This window comes from Pangasianodon hypophthalmus, chromosome 11 (assembly GCF_027358585.1).
Source record: "Pangasianodon hypophthalmus isolate fPanHyp1 chromosome 11, fPanHyp1.pri, whole genome shotgun sequence".
In the NCBI taxonomy this organism is placed as follows: domain Eukaryota; kingdom Metazoa; phylum Chordata; class Actinopteri; order Siluriformes; family Pangasiidae; genus Pangasianodon; species Pangasianodon hypophthalmus.
In genome coordinates this window covers 13,002,115-13,017,015 of record NC_069720.1, presented here as the reverse complement: position 1 = coordinate 13,017,015, position 14,901 = coordinate 13,002,115, and the positions used below count along the sequence as shown (strand labels likewise).

Sequence of the window (14,901 nt, the reverse complement as noted above, 5' to 3'; positions counted from 1 at the left end):
CCAGATTGGACCAAGTGTGTTTTACGAAACAACTTTATTCACTCATCAACCGGGGGGAAAAATGTTGAGCATGCACACAGTCACGATTGTAAGAATGTTACAGGAGTTGTCCTAAGGAAATAAGAACAACACAACAGCGCCATCTGTTAACATTACAAACGCAATTCACTTGACTACAAGGGTTGAGGAACAATTCCACGTAACATGACCTAAAGAAAAATCACGTCTGTATCCATTTAAATAAAACAAAAATGTGAAGACTTCACTGAAACTCGCCTTGTCTGCAGCACGATTTCAGCTTCTCACAACATTCCTGAGCATTAGAAAAACCAAGACATTCTAAAAATTGTGAACTTGAGGGGAAAAACAAAACATAAAACTTGACATATTGTACTTTGTAATAGTTTAGTCAGTCTTTATAGGGCCAACAGAAAGCATCTTTAAAAAGCTGAACAAATTTACAAAGCTTTAGAAGCTATATACAAGCTGCGAGATCACAATTATGTATAAAAAAAAAGGCTGAAAGGAGGAAAAGTGGATCAGTAACGGCGGCCGAAAGCTCCGGCCCCCTGCATGCCGCCGCCTCCCTGCATCATCTGATTCTGTCGGTTCATGGTTCCAGATAGAGACTGGGACGTCCCGGTCTGCATGTATCCACCCCGGCTGAGTACAGGTACAGAAGTGTTAATATTTACACTGCCAATGACCGAGAGTTTTATGCAAGGTACTTATTTGCTAATTTGTGCAAAGCATAAGTATTACAACTAACCCAGACCTGCCATCCCCAAACAAGAATAATGCAGAGCTCCACAAACTGGAGTGAGAGTATACACGGAGTTTTACGTTTTACATTCCTAGAAAAGTTCACATACTTTACATACTTTACACAGACACACACACACAAGTGTATGTACAAAATTCACATAGATGTACACACTTTCTTTTCCAATTCCAGGAAAAAGTATGCATGTAAACTTTTCTGGTGTTTATATTTCAACCAAAACAGATAAGCGGCAGCCATTTTCCTCTCAAATGCCTGATGGTTACCGTAAAACCCCCAGTATATATGCATACTCCAATTTCTACCGCAACTGCTTTGATCACGCTGTTTGAATGCATCTGCGCACTGCTATTTAATCTTTTTTTTAATCTGCCAAAATTTTCAGCCCTTTTTTCTTTCTTGGGGGAAGACTCTCTGGGAATATTTGAGTGATAACTCATACCAGCATACGCAGAATGTGGAGCTCCTACACAAAATGTGTAGAGATTAGCAGGTCTGCTACCCCCAAACAAAGCAAAAAAGCAGACCGTTGAGGCCTACAAACAGGAAGCCATCTCTTACCCAGCCATTCCTCCTCGGGTCATGTGACCCTGGCCTGGCATGCCCCGGTCTGCTCCTGGAAGAGAGGAGGGGTTACATTAAAAGAGATTCCCCATCATCTCTGTATAGGTTTAGAGAGTAAATGAAGCTGCATGTACCTTGCCAGGGTCTGTCTCCGTCCATCTTACGCCCAGGCTCCCAGTCTCGGCCATCTCTGTGCCAACAAGAAAGCAATTTACAACAGGCTCTAATCTGAATCTACTAGCTAAAATCTAACAAGTACTGCACTTATCCATCACTATATTCATTATTAACATTTAAAAAAAATGAATATCAAATATGATTTGTCCATCCCTGTGCATTACATGAAAGATCTGAGTGAGGTGCTGTTTTACCTGCCAGGGACCGGCCTTGGGGCATTCATTGGCCGCTTGTCATAACCACCTCCACTCCAGTTATCCCGAGAGTCTCTGTTGTGCCGGTCCCGATCAGAGAAGTGCTGCAGAGAGAGAGAGAGAGAGAGAGAGAGAGAGAGAGAGAGATGAGAACACAACAATTTCACACAAACTTACACTCTTTATGTAGTTAGTGCTCTAACTAAATGCACATGTACTTGATTTACAGATTTCATTACAACATTCCCAAAGTTCTAAAAGTTAAATATTTAGGCTTGCATGTCCTAATTTAGCCACCTAATGTAAATCTGTCAAATCACACAGTCCTGTCAGTGTAGGAAAAAGGCCCTGAGGCAATGCATGTTATTTATGTAAAGCAATTTTGTCAGCCATGCAGTGCCACCTACAGTCTGTGCTAGGTTATTAGCAATCATTAACTTATTTAATAGGAGAATATTTTTACCTGGCCGTCTCTGTCTGCAGGCATGCCTCCTCTGGGACCATCTCGCCTAAAGCAAAAACAAAAACATCCAGATCAATAACAAAGTCATTGATGTTTGTAGTAATTATATATTAAGCAAGGAATAAACCACTAGGAGGTACGCTGCTATTTATAAAAATAATACTAATAAAAAATCAACAGTAACGTTGTGGTGTGAAAAAGTGGAGTTACTCCTCCCAGACTGAAGCTGATTAATACAGCATGTTATTTTTATTAATCAAGTTATTGTAACTGTACCCTCATCAGAAGCCATTTTGTTGTATCAGACACGTAGTGTATCTATGTCTTAATGGTTGGTTGGTTGGTTGGTTGGTAAGTAAGTAAGTAAGTAAATAAATAAATAAGAGCACAGCAGGACCTACCTGTCCATAAACATGTCATCCTGGTAGCGGCTGCGGTCTCGGTGGTCGAAATCTTGGTAGCGATCCTGACGACCAAAATCTGAGCGTCCATATCGGTCATCCATGGGCATCCTCTTTACCGGCCACTCATCTTTCCTGTGAGCAGCACAACACACCGAAAGATCATTTACTACTTCAGATATTAATATTAAACCTTATTAGATATACAAATGTACATATATGAAATTGAGGTTATAAATAAATAAATAAAATTATATATTTTTTTATATACACACACACGTAACTAAGTATGCTCTGCTATAATACAGCTACTCAAAGCATTTACTGAATTGTGATCAGAGTACCTGCTGTCCATGTCGTAGGGTCTCTTGAGTGGACGGCGCTCCTGTTCGTAGCGAAGCTGCTCCTGCTGTCTACGCAGCTCCTCACGCTCTCTGTGAATTCGCTCCTGCTCACGTCGGCGCTCATACTCCACTCGCAAGCGCTCACGCTCCAGGAACTCCCGCTCCATACGATCGGCGTCCAGCCGCTGCTTCTCTACCTCCAGCCAGTTACGCTTGCGCATCAGTCTCTCACGCTCCTCACGTTCGCGGAACAGACGGATGCGCTCACGCTCGCTGCGACTGTCACGGTCACCGCTGCACAACAACGATATGCAAACGGTTACAAACTAACAATCTTACACGCAAACAATGATCCCTGGGTGTGCGCATGTGTGGATGCATACCCAGAGTGCCTGCGTCTCTCCACTTCTCGGATCTCTCTCTCGCGTTGCCTCTGCCTCTCGCGCTCTCTTTGCTCTTTGATTTGATCAAATGAAAGGATGTCCTTTCTCTCTCGGCTCGGCGACTTGCGGTCACGACTCTTAGTGCTCTGCAAAAAGCACAAATACTCATGTGGAAGAGTAACCCAGAACAAATATAAAAATCTTTTAATGACCTTCTAACAACATTCAAGCCAACTCTGTCACATCCAACAAGTCATTATACAGCAGTGGGAATTCATTTTATATATTGCTGTTCTGTTGTTTACATTTTGTTCCTCTTTAATCTGCTGCAGAGCTGAAAACTGCAAACAAGAAAATCCTAAAAGTCAGAGGGGAAAAAAAAAAAAAAAAAAAAAAAAAAAAACATTTCTACCACAAAAACTTCTGGTATGTCAGCAGATGTGAGGCATCTAACTTTTTTTTTTTTTTTAGATATGTACCAAGCAAAAGTAAGAAAAAAGCAAGCAAAAGTCCATACATTACTTAAGTGATCATAGTGAACACAGCCCTGCCCTCTTGTTTAATACTGGCTTACAGCATGAAGCCTTGTGAAATCACCTAGATAAAATCGGCTCAAAGTAAAACTCGGAGCAAAGCAAGTCCTTTCCCCTTCAGTGAATCGGCTTTTCCGTTGGGCGAATTTTTTCTTTTTATTTTGTTCTTTTTTTCACGTGGCTCCTGAACCACCAAAGCGGCATGTCAAAAATCATAAATGCTACACAGATAAATCACAGATGATGGCACATGAATAATGCTAATTTGTTAAAGATAGTCAATTGCTCTAAATAAATAAATAAATAAATAAAAAAGGCAATTATAGGCAATCTTGTGATTTAGGAAAAAACTTAGCTAGAAACTGTGAGCAACAAGCAACATTGAAAAAATATATCAAGTCCAATAGGACTGCTAGTTATCCAAAATTATCCTAATTATCCAAAATCTGCTCACATTTCCAAAGTTTCTGAAGGATAAAGTTCAACTCACCACAAAGTGGCATCAACTTGTCTCATTCCCACATTATTACTGCTTTTTTTTGCCAGACAAACGCAGTCATATTTGGTGTTACTGCTCCTTTCCCGTAAAACTTAGTTTTGTATTAGCAAATAATCAATCAAGTGGTGACGTTTCACTATATGTAACCTGCTGCAGACCTTATAGCCTAGAAATCTGGTCACTGCTCTTCCTGTGCTTTCTTAATTCAGCAAGAGAATGTTTTAAATAAATAAATAAAGTGTCTCAGAAACACAGACAAGTCATTTACCCGCTCCTTGCTCTTGGTTTTGACGCTGATAACAGGCTCTCCTTTTGATTTGTCCATGACGACGGTCCTCTCCCCAGCAGCTGCGACACAAAAACAGCCACTGTGATACCCAAATACACCAATTTCATCTCACATCTTTAGAGATGTGGAAAATAAACTGCCACAATTAGCTGACTTTTCTACTCACCTTTATCATCTGAGCCTTCAGTTTTCTCATCCTTGCTATCAGATCTACAAAAGACAAGACACCATGGTAAAACTCTGCTCATTCATCCTACACCACTTTAGTGAAATGAACACATGTCTCACTTTTCAGTCTTGGACTCTGACGAGTGTCTCCTGTCACTGCTTGTCTTCTTAGTGTCGCTTCTGTCTGCAGGTTTCTTCCCAGCCGGTTCATTCTTGGCCTACATAGGGGAAAAAATTTAATAAGAACAACCTTTATTTATATAGCATTTTTCATATATTTAAAATGCAGTAAAAATGAAAGAAAATAGTCAAAATAAAATAGTAAAGTAGGAAAATAAAAATGCAATAAACACCAGTGGCAAAATGACATAAAATACAAAAAAACTAAAAATATATAAATAAAATGTAGAGGAGTGTATAAAACTGAGTAAAACTAAAAAAATAATAATAAAGTACAACAATTAAAATAACATGGTAATTAAAATTAAAATAGTAATGTAAAAATGATGTTAGTAAAGCTAGGGCAAGTAATAAACTCCAGTAAAAAATATATTTAGCTGTAATTTTTTTTAATCACTTTTTTTTTTTTTGACAAAGGTTCACTGGAAATGGGTTCCAAAACTTTGCGAAAATTATGCGTAAAAAAATAAAATAAAAATACTGAATCAACTAATTTTAAGTTTCATAGGTTACACAAGATAATCATGACACAATTTATCATAGTGACATCTTGTATACATCATTCATATTCAACACGACGCAGTAAGTATGTGTCCAAGCACAAAAGAGGGTACAAGGTGCAGTAAAAGTGCACTCACCCTCTCTACAGAGATCATGCGGCCATGCAGCTCGGTCCGGTGCAGGTGGTCAATGCACTTGGTGGCCTCCTCTGTAGAGCACATTGTCACGAAACCGTAACAACGAGCTCCTGGGCTCCGAGCGTTCGTCACCACTTTAGCACCCACCACCTACAAATTCACAAGAAAATCAAATCAGTGCAGAGAACTTAAACACCACCCATCATCTAGGCTCATTTACGAAATATCCTTAATTCTCCAGTGGGACCCACAGACTCCGTTGTTACTAACAGTAACAAATAGCTGATTGGGTGTTAAAATATACTATTTTATACCACAGCAATGTTGAATTCTGGATTCAGATTGGTCAGAAGGTGGTGGTCAATTTCTATAAGAGCAGCTCTTACAGTAGTGCAGCTGCAAATCGCAGGTTTATATTAACGCACTGATTCTAATGCGCTATAGTAACGTGAAGTTTTCTGTAAAGTGACATTTATTTATTTATGGAAGGAGTCTCAAGTGTCTGTGCTTTCTAAGTTTCCTGACGCAGCAAAGTCTTTGCAGTTTCTAGCCAACATGAAACATGTTTTTTGTCATATTAACTTCAAAAGAGGGGAGGAAAAAAAAAAAAAAAAAAAAAAAAAAACAGAGAGAGAGGCTGGTGAAGGAACAGGTTATAGTTGCAATAACAAGTCATAACTAACTTGTTCTGCAGTCATTCCACGTCATTAAATGTAACTATAAACTGACAAAAATGGGAGTTTGAATCCTGAGGATGCCACAGCCATCCATGGCCCTGAGTCCAATAGAGCAAAGTTTTCCTTGCTCTCTGAGTGGGAGGGATGGCATTACTCTCTCTCCCCTATTAATCACAGTGGCAGAAAAACTCATTTCTAAAGATTTATTCTAGGCTAGGATTCAGCTAGGAGTTAGCGTATCAAGTACACTAGAAATGTCTTCAAATGTCATAATGTTATATTTCTGTCATATTGCCCACCCCTACATTTGATTAAAGGAATAAAAAAACATACATGAGCTTATAATGCACAATGATTAAGTGATAAAATGCAATAAACTATTTTGCTCCCAAGTTGTGGGAACAAAACAAACCTTGCCATATTTGCTGAACAGATTCTTCAGATCAGTCGCTCTTGTGGTTGACGAGAGGCCGCTGACCCACAGGTTCCTTCCACTACTTGCAGCACCACCTGTTCACATTGGATAAAGCACACCATCCTTTTATCAAACATACTGTAATTTCATTAATGGGTGTATTTCTACAAATCCAATTTATTTACCTTTGTCATCTTTTGAGTCAGGCTTACTTGATTTTTCATCACTGCTGGAGAAAAAGAAAAGAAAGAAAAAAATTGAAATATTTCAAAAAGGTAATGCATGTGAATACACTGGAGCTTAAAAAAATACCCACCTGGTCAGGACACAGCCTCGGGTAGTGAACAAACTACTTAAATGTGGACTCTACAACTTGAGAAAATTTCTGTAAGCATGCCACTAAGGCGTCTTAGATGGCAATCAAACCGTTTAAATAGTTAACAAGAGGGAGAAGGGGGGAATGGGGGGGTGACAAAAATAAAATGAAGGACGAAATGCGCAGTCCATTACACCTCCCCAAGAGCACCCAAACTTGTTAACAAAGGAGCCAAAGTAACAAGATTCTAACAGCCATTTTTTGTTCTAGTAGACAGAAAACAACAAACCTTTTCTGATCACCACCCTCTACTGAGGACTCTTTCACTTCTGAAGATTCTGCAGCACTCTCTTCAGTCTTCGTGTCTTCCTTGGTCCCCTCGGCCTTCGCCACGCTTTCTGAATCGGCGCTTTCGATTTTGTGCAAGCCCGTTTCATTTGCGTTAGCAGCCTGAGCGGAGGTGCTCTCGGCACCCGGCGAATTGTCCTTAACGCCTTGTTGGTCCTCACATGGCGGTTGGACTTCACTTTGCTCTGAGGCGTCAATGTCTCCTTCCACATTGCCGGCCTCCTCGGCTTTACCGAGGTTGGACACATTGTCCTCCTCTTCCTTGCGAGAATCATCCCACAGTGAAGCGTTCTCCTCTTCAGTCAGCTCCTCGTTAAGTGGCTCTGATATACAACACCCGGCTACTTTCTCACTTTCTACGGATGTAACAGGAATAGAATGGCACAGAGTTTAATCACTTCTGAGACATTGCATTGGTTAGCGTGGAACTGGACTAGGACGCCACCCACTGCTTCACATAAGACAGTTAGTTAAGCCTAGAAAGAGACTGGAAAAACCAGAGTGAGTGAAAAAGCAACCCGTTTCCTGGCTAAAAGTCGACTCTTGTTAAGTTTCACCTGATGCCAAGCGTGTGGAAAGCCACATGGGCAGCACACAGATCCCGAGTGTCCATCGTTGGTGATTTGTTTTGCAGTTCAAGTGTCCGTGATAGAGAAGATGGAGACTTTTGTGCTGCCTTTAAAAAGCCATTTTTTTCTTTTGAATCAAGCAATTGGTCCATTTAGTGAATCTCCATAAAACAAACATTGAGTCCTATATGTGATTTTGCTTCAATGTGATCCATTTCTTCATTTTCTCTTCTGATGTCTTCTTTAGGCAGAAACTGAACTGCACCTGCAAAAGCTAGCAAGACATTGCTACTAACTAACCACTAATCGTTACTGGCTCTGCGCATAAGCTTGTTTAGCAAAAAGCATTTTCTGAATACTCAATTTTTCCTAACACACTCTGAATGGAGTTAACTTGCACACAAAGCCAGTAACCTCTAGATTTCCAGTCTCTTTGTCAGGATTAGGAGGAATTATTAACTGCTAATCGAGCTTTAAAATTCACCCTGAAATTATTAAGGTGTTAAACACCTCCATACAGTCAGTACCTGTCATGTATTCACGTTCCTCCTGTGGATCAGATCCCTACAAAATAAAACAGAAGCGATAAGTATTAAGCAGTAACAAAACACACGCAGCTTTCACATATGTTTGAATGGAACCCTGGTGTGCTCTCCCCCTACATGCAGTTCTTTAGACAGGTGAGAGCACAGCAATCACACTCAGGTGCACACCAAAACAACCGAGAGAGGCTGACCAAGGTGGTCTGTCTGCTCCCAAGTGAACTCGACTGCAGTGAGAAAGTGAAATACAGAGATATTTCTGATTCGACTCAACTGCAGAAAGTGAATCGAACATGTTGTGTGTTTTGTGTGTTTTGAGTAACTGCACCAAAGGACAGAGCTGCAGTGCTACAGAAATGCCTTGTGTTCTGGAGATTTAGATAAACAGTGGATATGGAACACAAGATGTAAAACAAGTTATTTATATAATTATCTAACAATGTCTTCATGTCTTCTGGAATCCTTGCACTGGCTCCCTGTCAGGTTTTGTGTAGATTTTAAAATTCTTATGCTTACTTACAAGGCATTGCATGGTTTGGCTCCCCAGTATTTGACCGAGCTTTTAACCCATTACACCCCAAAACATGATCTCCGCTCCTCCAACTCTGGTCTTTAACTGTCCCTCAGACTCGTTTGCATACTATGGGTGATAGGGCCTTCTCATCTTACGCTCCAAAACTGTGGAACTCCCTTCCATCTGATCTTCGAGAAGTCCAATCTCTTAGTACATCTAAATCTTCTCTCAAAACTTATTTTTTCAGGATTGCTTTTATTTGATTACTTTGTTTTGTTATTAAATTATTGTTATTACTATTATTGTTATATACTCATGTAAAGCGCCTTGAGAGGCCTTTTTAAAGGGGTATATATAAAATAAAGTTTATTATTATTATTCATGGTTAGATAATTTCGATTTATGTATTTGCAATTTCTAACACACTTAACAAAGGCTTGCTTGTTTTCCTGTCTAATTAATAAAAGAAGGTTTATGAGGATGTTTTCAGCCCTACGTGCCCCTTGCCAAAAGTGTTCTTTTTTAGTTCCTTTAATTCTGTGCAGCATGAAACAAAAAGAGAAAAAAAAACAGCAAAAGAACCCAAAGAATCAATTTTTCTCTTACTCAGACAAGGAAATAATACGTGTGAAAAGGCCCTTAGAGTTGATATGCCACTTTAGTACCTGAGTATCCGGTTTCTGGTGATCTTCTGAGTCTGCATCTTTAGTTTCCATATCCTAACGCAAGCATATCAAGTCAGTCAATTTTTATTTCAAATATATGAGCGTCTATGGTTAAGTCATACCCACAGCCTTATTCGAAACACCCACCTCTTCTGACTCAGATTTGAGTGCATCAGAATCTGCAAAGTCTTCTGCATTGTTTTCATTCGAAAACGTGTTCAGAAGGTCATTCTCGTAATATTCATCGTCTTCGGCCATCATGCTGTTATCGATATCGGCTTCATCCAGAACATTCATGTCCATGATGTCCATGTCATGAACGCTCTCTCCATGTGCATCACCATCGTCCTGGAGAACAGAAAGTCAGCTCATGTTAGTTGCTCGTTAAAGGGCATGAGATTTTCACTTTTGTTACTGCTGTTTTGTTCAGTTATATTGATGATTTGCGCAATAAAAAGCACCTGGCCATCGACAGACTCCTCTTCCAGTGCACAGTCCTCTGATTCATCTGCTTCTGCTCTCTTCCCTATAAAAAGTGGTGTAATAAGTAAACACTAATCACAGCTAAATCAACTTTTTATTACTACAAACAAAACAAATTGCAAATTTTACCTTTAGGAGTTCTCCTGGGTGTTTTCTTAGGAGTGATTTCAAGCTGAACCACTATTTCATCAGGATTGCCTCCTTCCTCCTCAATGGCCTGCAACAAAAATTTTTACCTTTATTCCCTCAGTAGACAGCAAGAAATCAAATGTCCACAATTTTCATCGTACAACGAATTTATTAGGCTAGTGTAGCTAATAATTAAATGAAGGTTCACCAAAAATCTCTGCAGATCGAAAAAAAAATGGAATTTTGTGTGGGTTTCTTTCTTTCTTTCTTTTTTTTTTTGCCAAACCTTTGCTTAAGTGTTTTGCTCATGTTTCCATCACTGCCTCTATGGATTCAATATCTTCCAGTCAACTCATTAAAACATCAGAAAATTTCCAGCATAAACATAAATGTAGAGTACACCGTTTAAAAGGCATCTTTAACAGAGAGCATGAAGGCGGCTGATCTGAACATGCAGAGAAGTATCAGTGAACTGTCATATGTGAGACCACTGTGAGAAGTGAACACTGAGACAAACACTTCCTTTCCACTAACTCACCAGGGTCTACACGCTGCGCGCAATTCATGTTCATTTTTGAGACTTCGGTGCGTGGATGAAACATATGGCTATGATTGAGCACTCTCAATCAACCCCCTTTCTCCTCGAAACACAGACCCTGATTCCATTCAGTGCAAAATTCCCAAAATGGCCAATGGTTCCCAAAATGGCTAAAAGTTACTGATTAAACTCTGCAGTAAAGTCTTGTTAATTGGAAGTTCATTACATGCTCTGAGGACATTAATTAACCTAGAACAAAAAACAGCATTACTGCCAACTACCATTAGTATTTATCAAATTATGCAAATTAGTCACAAACAATAAAAGAGAGTTAACCCAAATGAGAGATATGATTAGAGATGGCAAACTATTAATGAATGACCACTTGTCTCTTTATTTATTTTAAATGCAAGCCATGAAATTAAAACATTTTTAAATGTATCCTTTTCAATGGCCACTAGAGCTGCACAATATATCGAAATCTAAATACTGCAAATATAAATATCGTGATATGCATATCGCAAGGGCTTGCGATAACCGAATGACTTTAATACTTCAAAAAATTACAAAAAGAGAGTTTTAGGGCGACGCAGATAGCAGAGAATGCTTTCTTTTCCTCAAAAAAACATGAAACGCGTATGTTGGTTATGTCATTTTCAGTTTTTGAAAATATAAATATAATTTGCATCAATTTTACACACTCACTGCATTATCGTACCGCATATAGAATTATTTATAGACTGCACATCACATTTTTCTTCAATATCGTGCAGCCCTAATGGTTGCATTTTATAAATTGGTAATTGAGTCAATGTTGTTAAACAGCATTTGTTGAATTTTTCACTTCTGTATAAAACTATTTCAGGCAGCATTTGTGATGTCACTAAATAAGCACCACTGCCTGAACCAATCGCAGCTTAATGTGCAAATTAATAGAAACTGACAACGTGATACACAGAATCATTTATGGCGCAGAACCGGTATGATAGGTTCTGTTCGTGACTAACTATTTTGTCATTTCTTCTCATTTAAAAGCAACAACAAAGCTCACTAAAAGCATGTAACATTACGAATGCGGTCAGGTTATGAAATCTATTGTCCTTCACAAAATATTTTTATGGCATAGTTTGGTTAGGTTTGGCTTCTGGAAAACCTACCTATAACAAATGAAAGCTAGTTAAAGTATTATTTGGATAGGATAAAATTTTCAAAAATACGCCTAGAATTAATGTTGTCAGAGGTCGACTGTAACGTACGAGTGATTTACAAAGGACATGTGACAAGTTACCTAGACATCAGGAAGAGTCACCAAGTCCACTTATAATACACGACTTTGGGCTTCTTTTTTTTTTCATTTGAAAAAAAATATATCATGGGTTGCAGTTTTTTGGGCCAGTTTTAAAAAAATATTGCTGCTTGTTAGGCAAATCTGACAAACAACTTTTTTTTTTTACATTTATTCCCCCCAGTGCATTGACTGACACTGTCTGCTCACAGCCTCACAATAATACATCAGTGTTGTAGCGTAATTCGCCCTCCCACAAAACCCCATGTGGACCTAACCCACCCTCTGCTGCCCTCATTGCAGAAAAATCACGTCATTCCAAGCGATGATAGTTAGTATAGTAGACACAGATAGACATATGTAAATTTCCAGAAGCAATGCCACCAACAAAGTGGTCCAAGTATGGCAAAAAGTACATCAGAGCCTGAGAAAAGCATAAACAACTGAAAGGCCGGATAGGTTGAGTGGTTAGTATTCAGGTACTGTAAGGCAGAGATTCATGCTCACCATGCAGACCTCCTGCAACATGCATGCACATACAAACACAGGAGGAATGCCAAGCAGGCTTTATTAATACTGGGCTTGTTTTTGGAGCTGCCTTTACTTATTTGTCTCGCGAGACTTGGCAACACTGTTACTAACGTCAGTTCGGACGGGAATTATTTCATTACCCCACTTACTCTAACACTAACCCGGCCTGAACAGGGCTCAGGATAGCTCATGTTAGTAATCACATGTCTCTTGGAATAACATGTTAAATAACATGTTATATTTAATGGCGATAAAGGAGTATAAAATGTTCCTAGGCTTTTGTAGTAATTTACAGTAAAATATCAAAAATATATTTTAGAAGTACTTTGAAGCATCAACAAAAATACTTAATTAAACCGTGACTTTAGTTTCCCAAAATAAATATAACAATGCTTGCACGGTTTCAATATTTTAGCATAGTGCATGAGAAATAAACTAGTTTTACGACAAAACTGTAACTTAATTTGTTTTAAATTTAAGAGACCAAAACCATCATTACCTCAAAGAAAACAGGAAGTTAGCACGCGTCGCTAGCCAGTGTAGCTACAAGCTACTCACACTAGCTACTAACACTAAAACATTCATATTCTGGACCACTGGTGCTCATGTCCATATTTTCCAGCATCTATGTCATTTTAATGTTTATATAAAGATAATAGCTGCACTTACAATAGTGCCGGCAAAGTAGAAACCAAAAACTAGACGGGCCTTTGCTAATGCTAACGCTAACAGCGCGGGGACCTTTTAGCCCGCTTAGCTAGCACACTGTCTTGCTAGCAAGCTGTTGAGCATGCTTTGCAACATAAAACAACAACAAACAGAAAATAGAAAGACCACATAATGAAAAATAAATTCATTAAAAATCGCAAAAAAAGCGCAACGGCCAAAAGTGAGTCGCGCTCGTCACGCACGCGTTCAGCAGAAACCTCGTTCTAGTAAACAGTGATTTAGATTCGTTACTGATTAACAAAGCCAAACTGAAGGAAATATTTAGAAGCTGTACTCTGGCATCGTCTGCAGCACCTGCTTTGGGAGTCTCACCTTTTTGAGGCGCTCTGACAGTATGCTCTTGTTCCCGCTGATGTCCAGGTTTCGTTTCTTCAGCTCGGCCCGCAGATCGATGACTCTCAGCTCCGATAATTTTCGAACCCCGGCGGCTTCAAGAGCCTCTCCAGCCCCCGAATCTATCGCCGACGTGTTTTCAGACATGACTGAAAAATTCAGGGATAAAACTGCGCTGTCTAACTTTGCGTTTGAACGACTCAGACTGGTCTTGGCGCCAGCGTTCAGCCTACTCTCCAAAATTTCTTGCACGCGACAAAATGGCGTCGGTGACCAGAACTGCGCATGCGCCAATGTCCAATGGCTACACGTTCCTTCCATTCTCCAGTGGTGCAGCTACCACATGTAGTGCAAATGTTCTGCCTCTGTTCAGGTCCTACACTCTCATCACTAAATCTGCTTATTACACACAGTCTCAGTTTTCCATTGTTTAAAATACGCTCCCTCCACTCAACCCCTACCCACTAATCACCCTCTACTCAGTACCTATCCTCTCTCTCATCACTATATACATTTCCTATACTCAGTTACCTAAATATGCTCCTTTCACTCATCACCAACCTCTTATCCCTGTAGCATACGCATCTTGCCTAAAATTGTGCCAATACACGCTCCCTCCACTCACCCCCAACCCACTAATCACTAAGTAGGCTTCCTATACTCAGTCCCTTTCTTCCATTATGTATTAGATAGTTATTGCAAGCAAGGGATAGCCAACCAAATATTAAGTGTTATTTACTCTAATTTACTTTAAGACTGTCTGTTCCAGTACTTTTGCACACCTAAAAATTGGGTGAGCTGCCACCAATGATGCCATGTTCCAAGTTGTTTAACACATCTAGATGTAAATATCAGGAAATAAAAGCTGAAATTCTCATCTATCATTTCTTATTCATCTACTGATCTCAACCCCAAATGTCTTCAATGTACAACAAAAACAAAAGATTTGGCCTTGCCATTCCAAAACCTTTGGAGGGGAATGTAATTATCTTCGTCCAAACAACCTCTATAAATTAATGACTTTTTATGCTTCCAACATTTAGTCCCTGTCTTCTATTACCCAAATTCTCTATACATGCACAACCTCTTATCCCTGTACCATATGACATCTTGCCCAAAATCATGCATACACATGCTCCCTCTACTCAAGCTCTACCAACTAATCCCTAAATATGCTCCCTATATTCAGTTCCTACTGTCTTATCACTAAAAG

At 39.4% G+C, this 14,901-nt stretch overlaps 1 protein-coding gene across 2 annotated transcripts; it reads right to left on the bottom strand.

Moving 5' to 3' along the window:
* Positions 1 to 15: 15 nt before the first annotated feature.
* safb (scaffold attachment factor B) lies at positions 16 to 14,024 on the bottom strand. 2 transcript variants are annotated; one of them, XM_026930491.3, is made up of 21 exons: positions 13,668 to 14,024; positions 10,273 to 10,360; positions 10,122 to 10,186; positions 9,808 to 10,008; positions 9,661 to 9,714; positions 8,467 to 8,503; positions 7,312 to 7,726; positions 6,892 to 6,935; positions 6,704 to 6,801; positions 5,615 to 5,764; positions 4,917 to 5,014; positions 4,795 to 4,838; positions 4,608 to 4,687; positions 3,308 to 3,453; positions 2,925 to 3,218; positions 2,581 to 2,715; positions 2,180 to 2,225; positions 1,717 to 1,820; positions 1,480 to 1,535; positions 1,343 to 1,397; positions 16 to 663 (listed from the first exon to the last, which is right to left on the bottom strand). In XM_026930491.3, the coding sequence occupies exons 1-21, from the start codon at positions 14,007 to 14,009 to the stop codon at positions 540 to 542; spliced, it is 2,676 nt and encodes an 891-aa protein (XP_026786292.3). In that variant the 5' UTR covers positions 14,010 to 14,024; the 3' UTR covers positions 16 to 539. The 2 variants fall into 2 exon arrangements, with proteins under 2 accessions (XP_026786292.3, XP_053094151.1); XM_053238176.1 differs by having other exon boundaries at positions 6,892 to 6,932.
* Between the last annotated feature and the right edge of the window lie 877 nt (positions 14,025 to 14,901).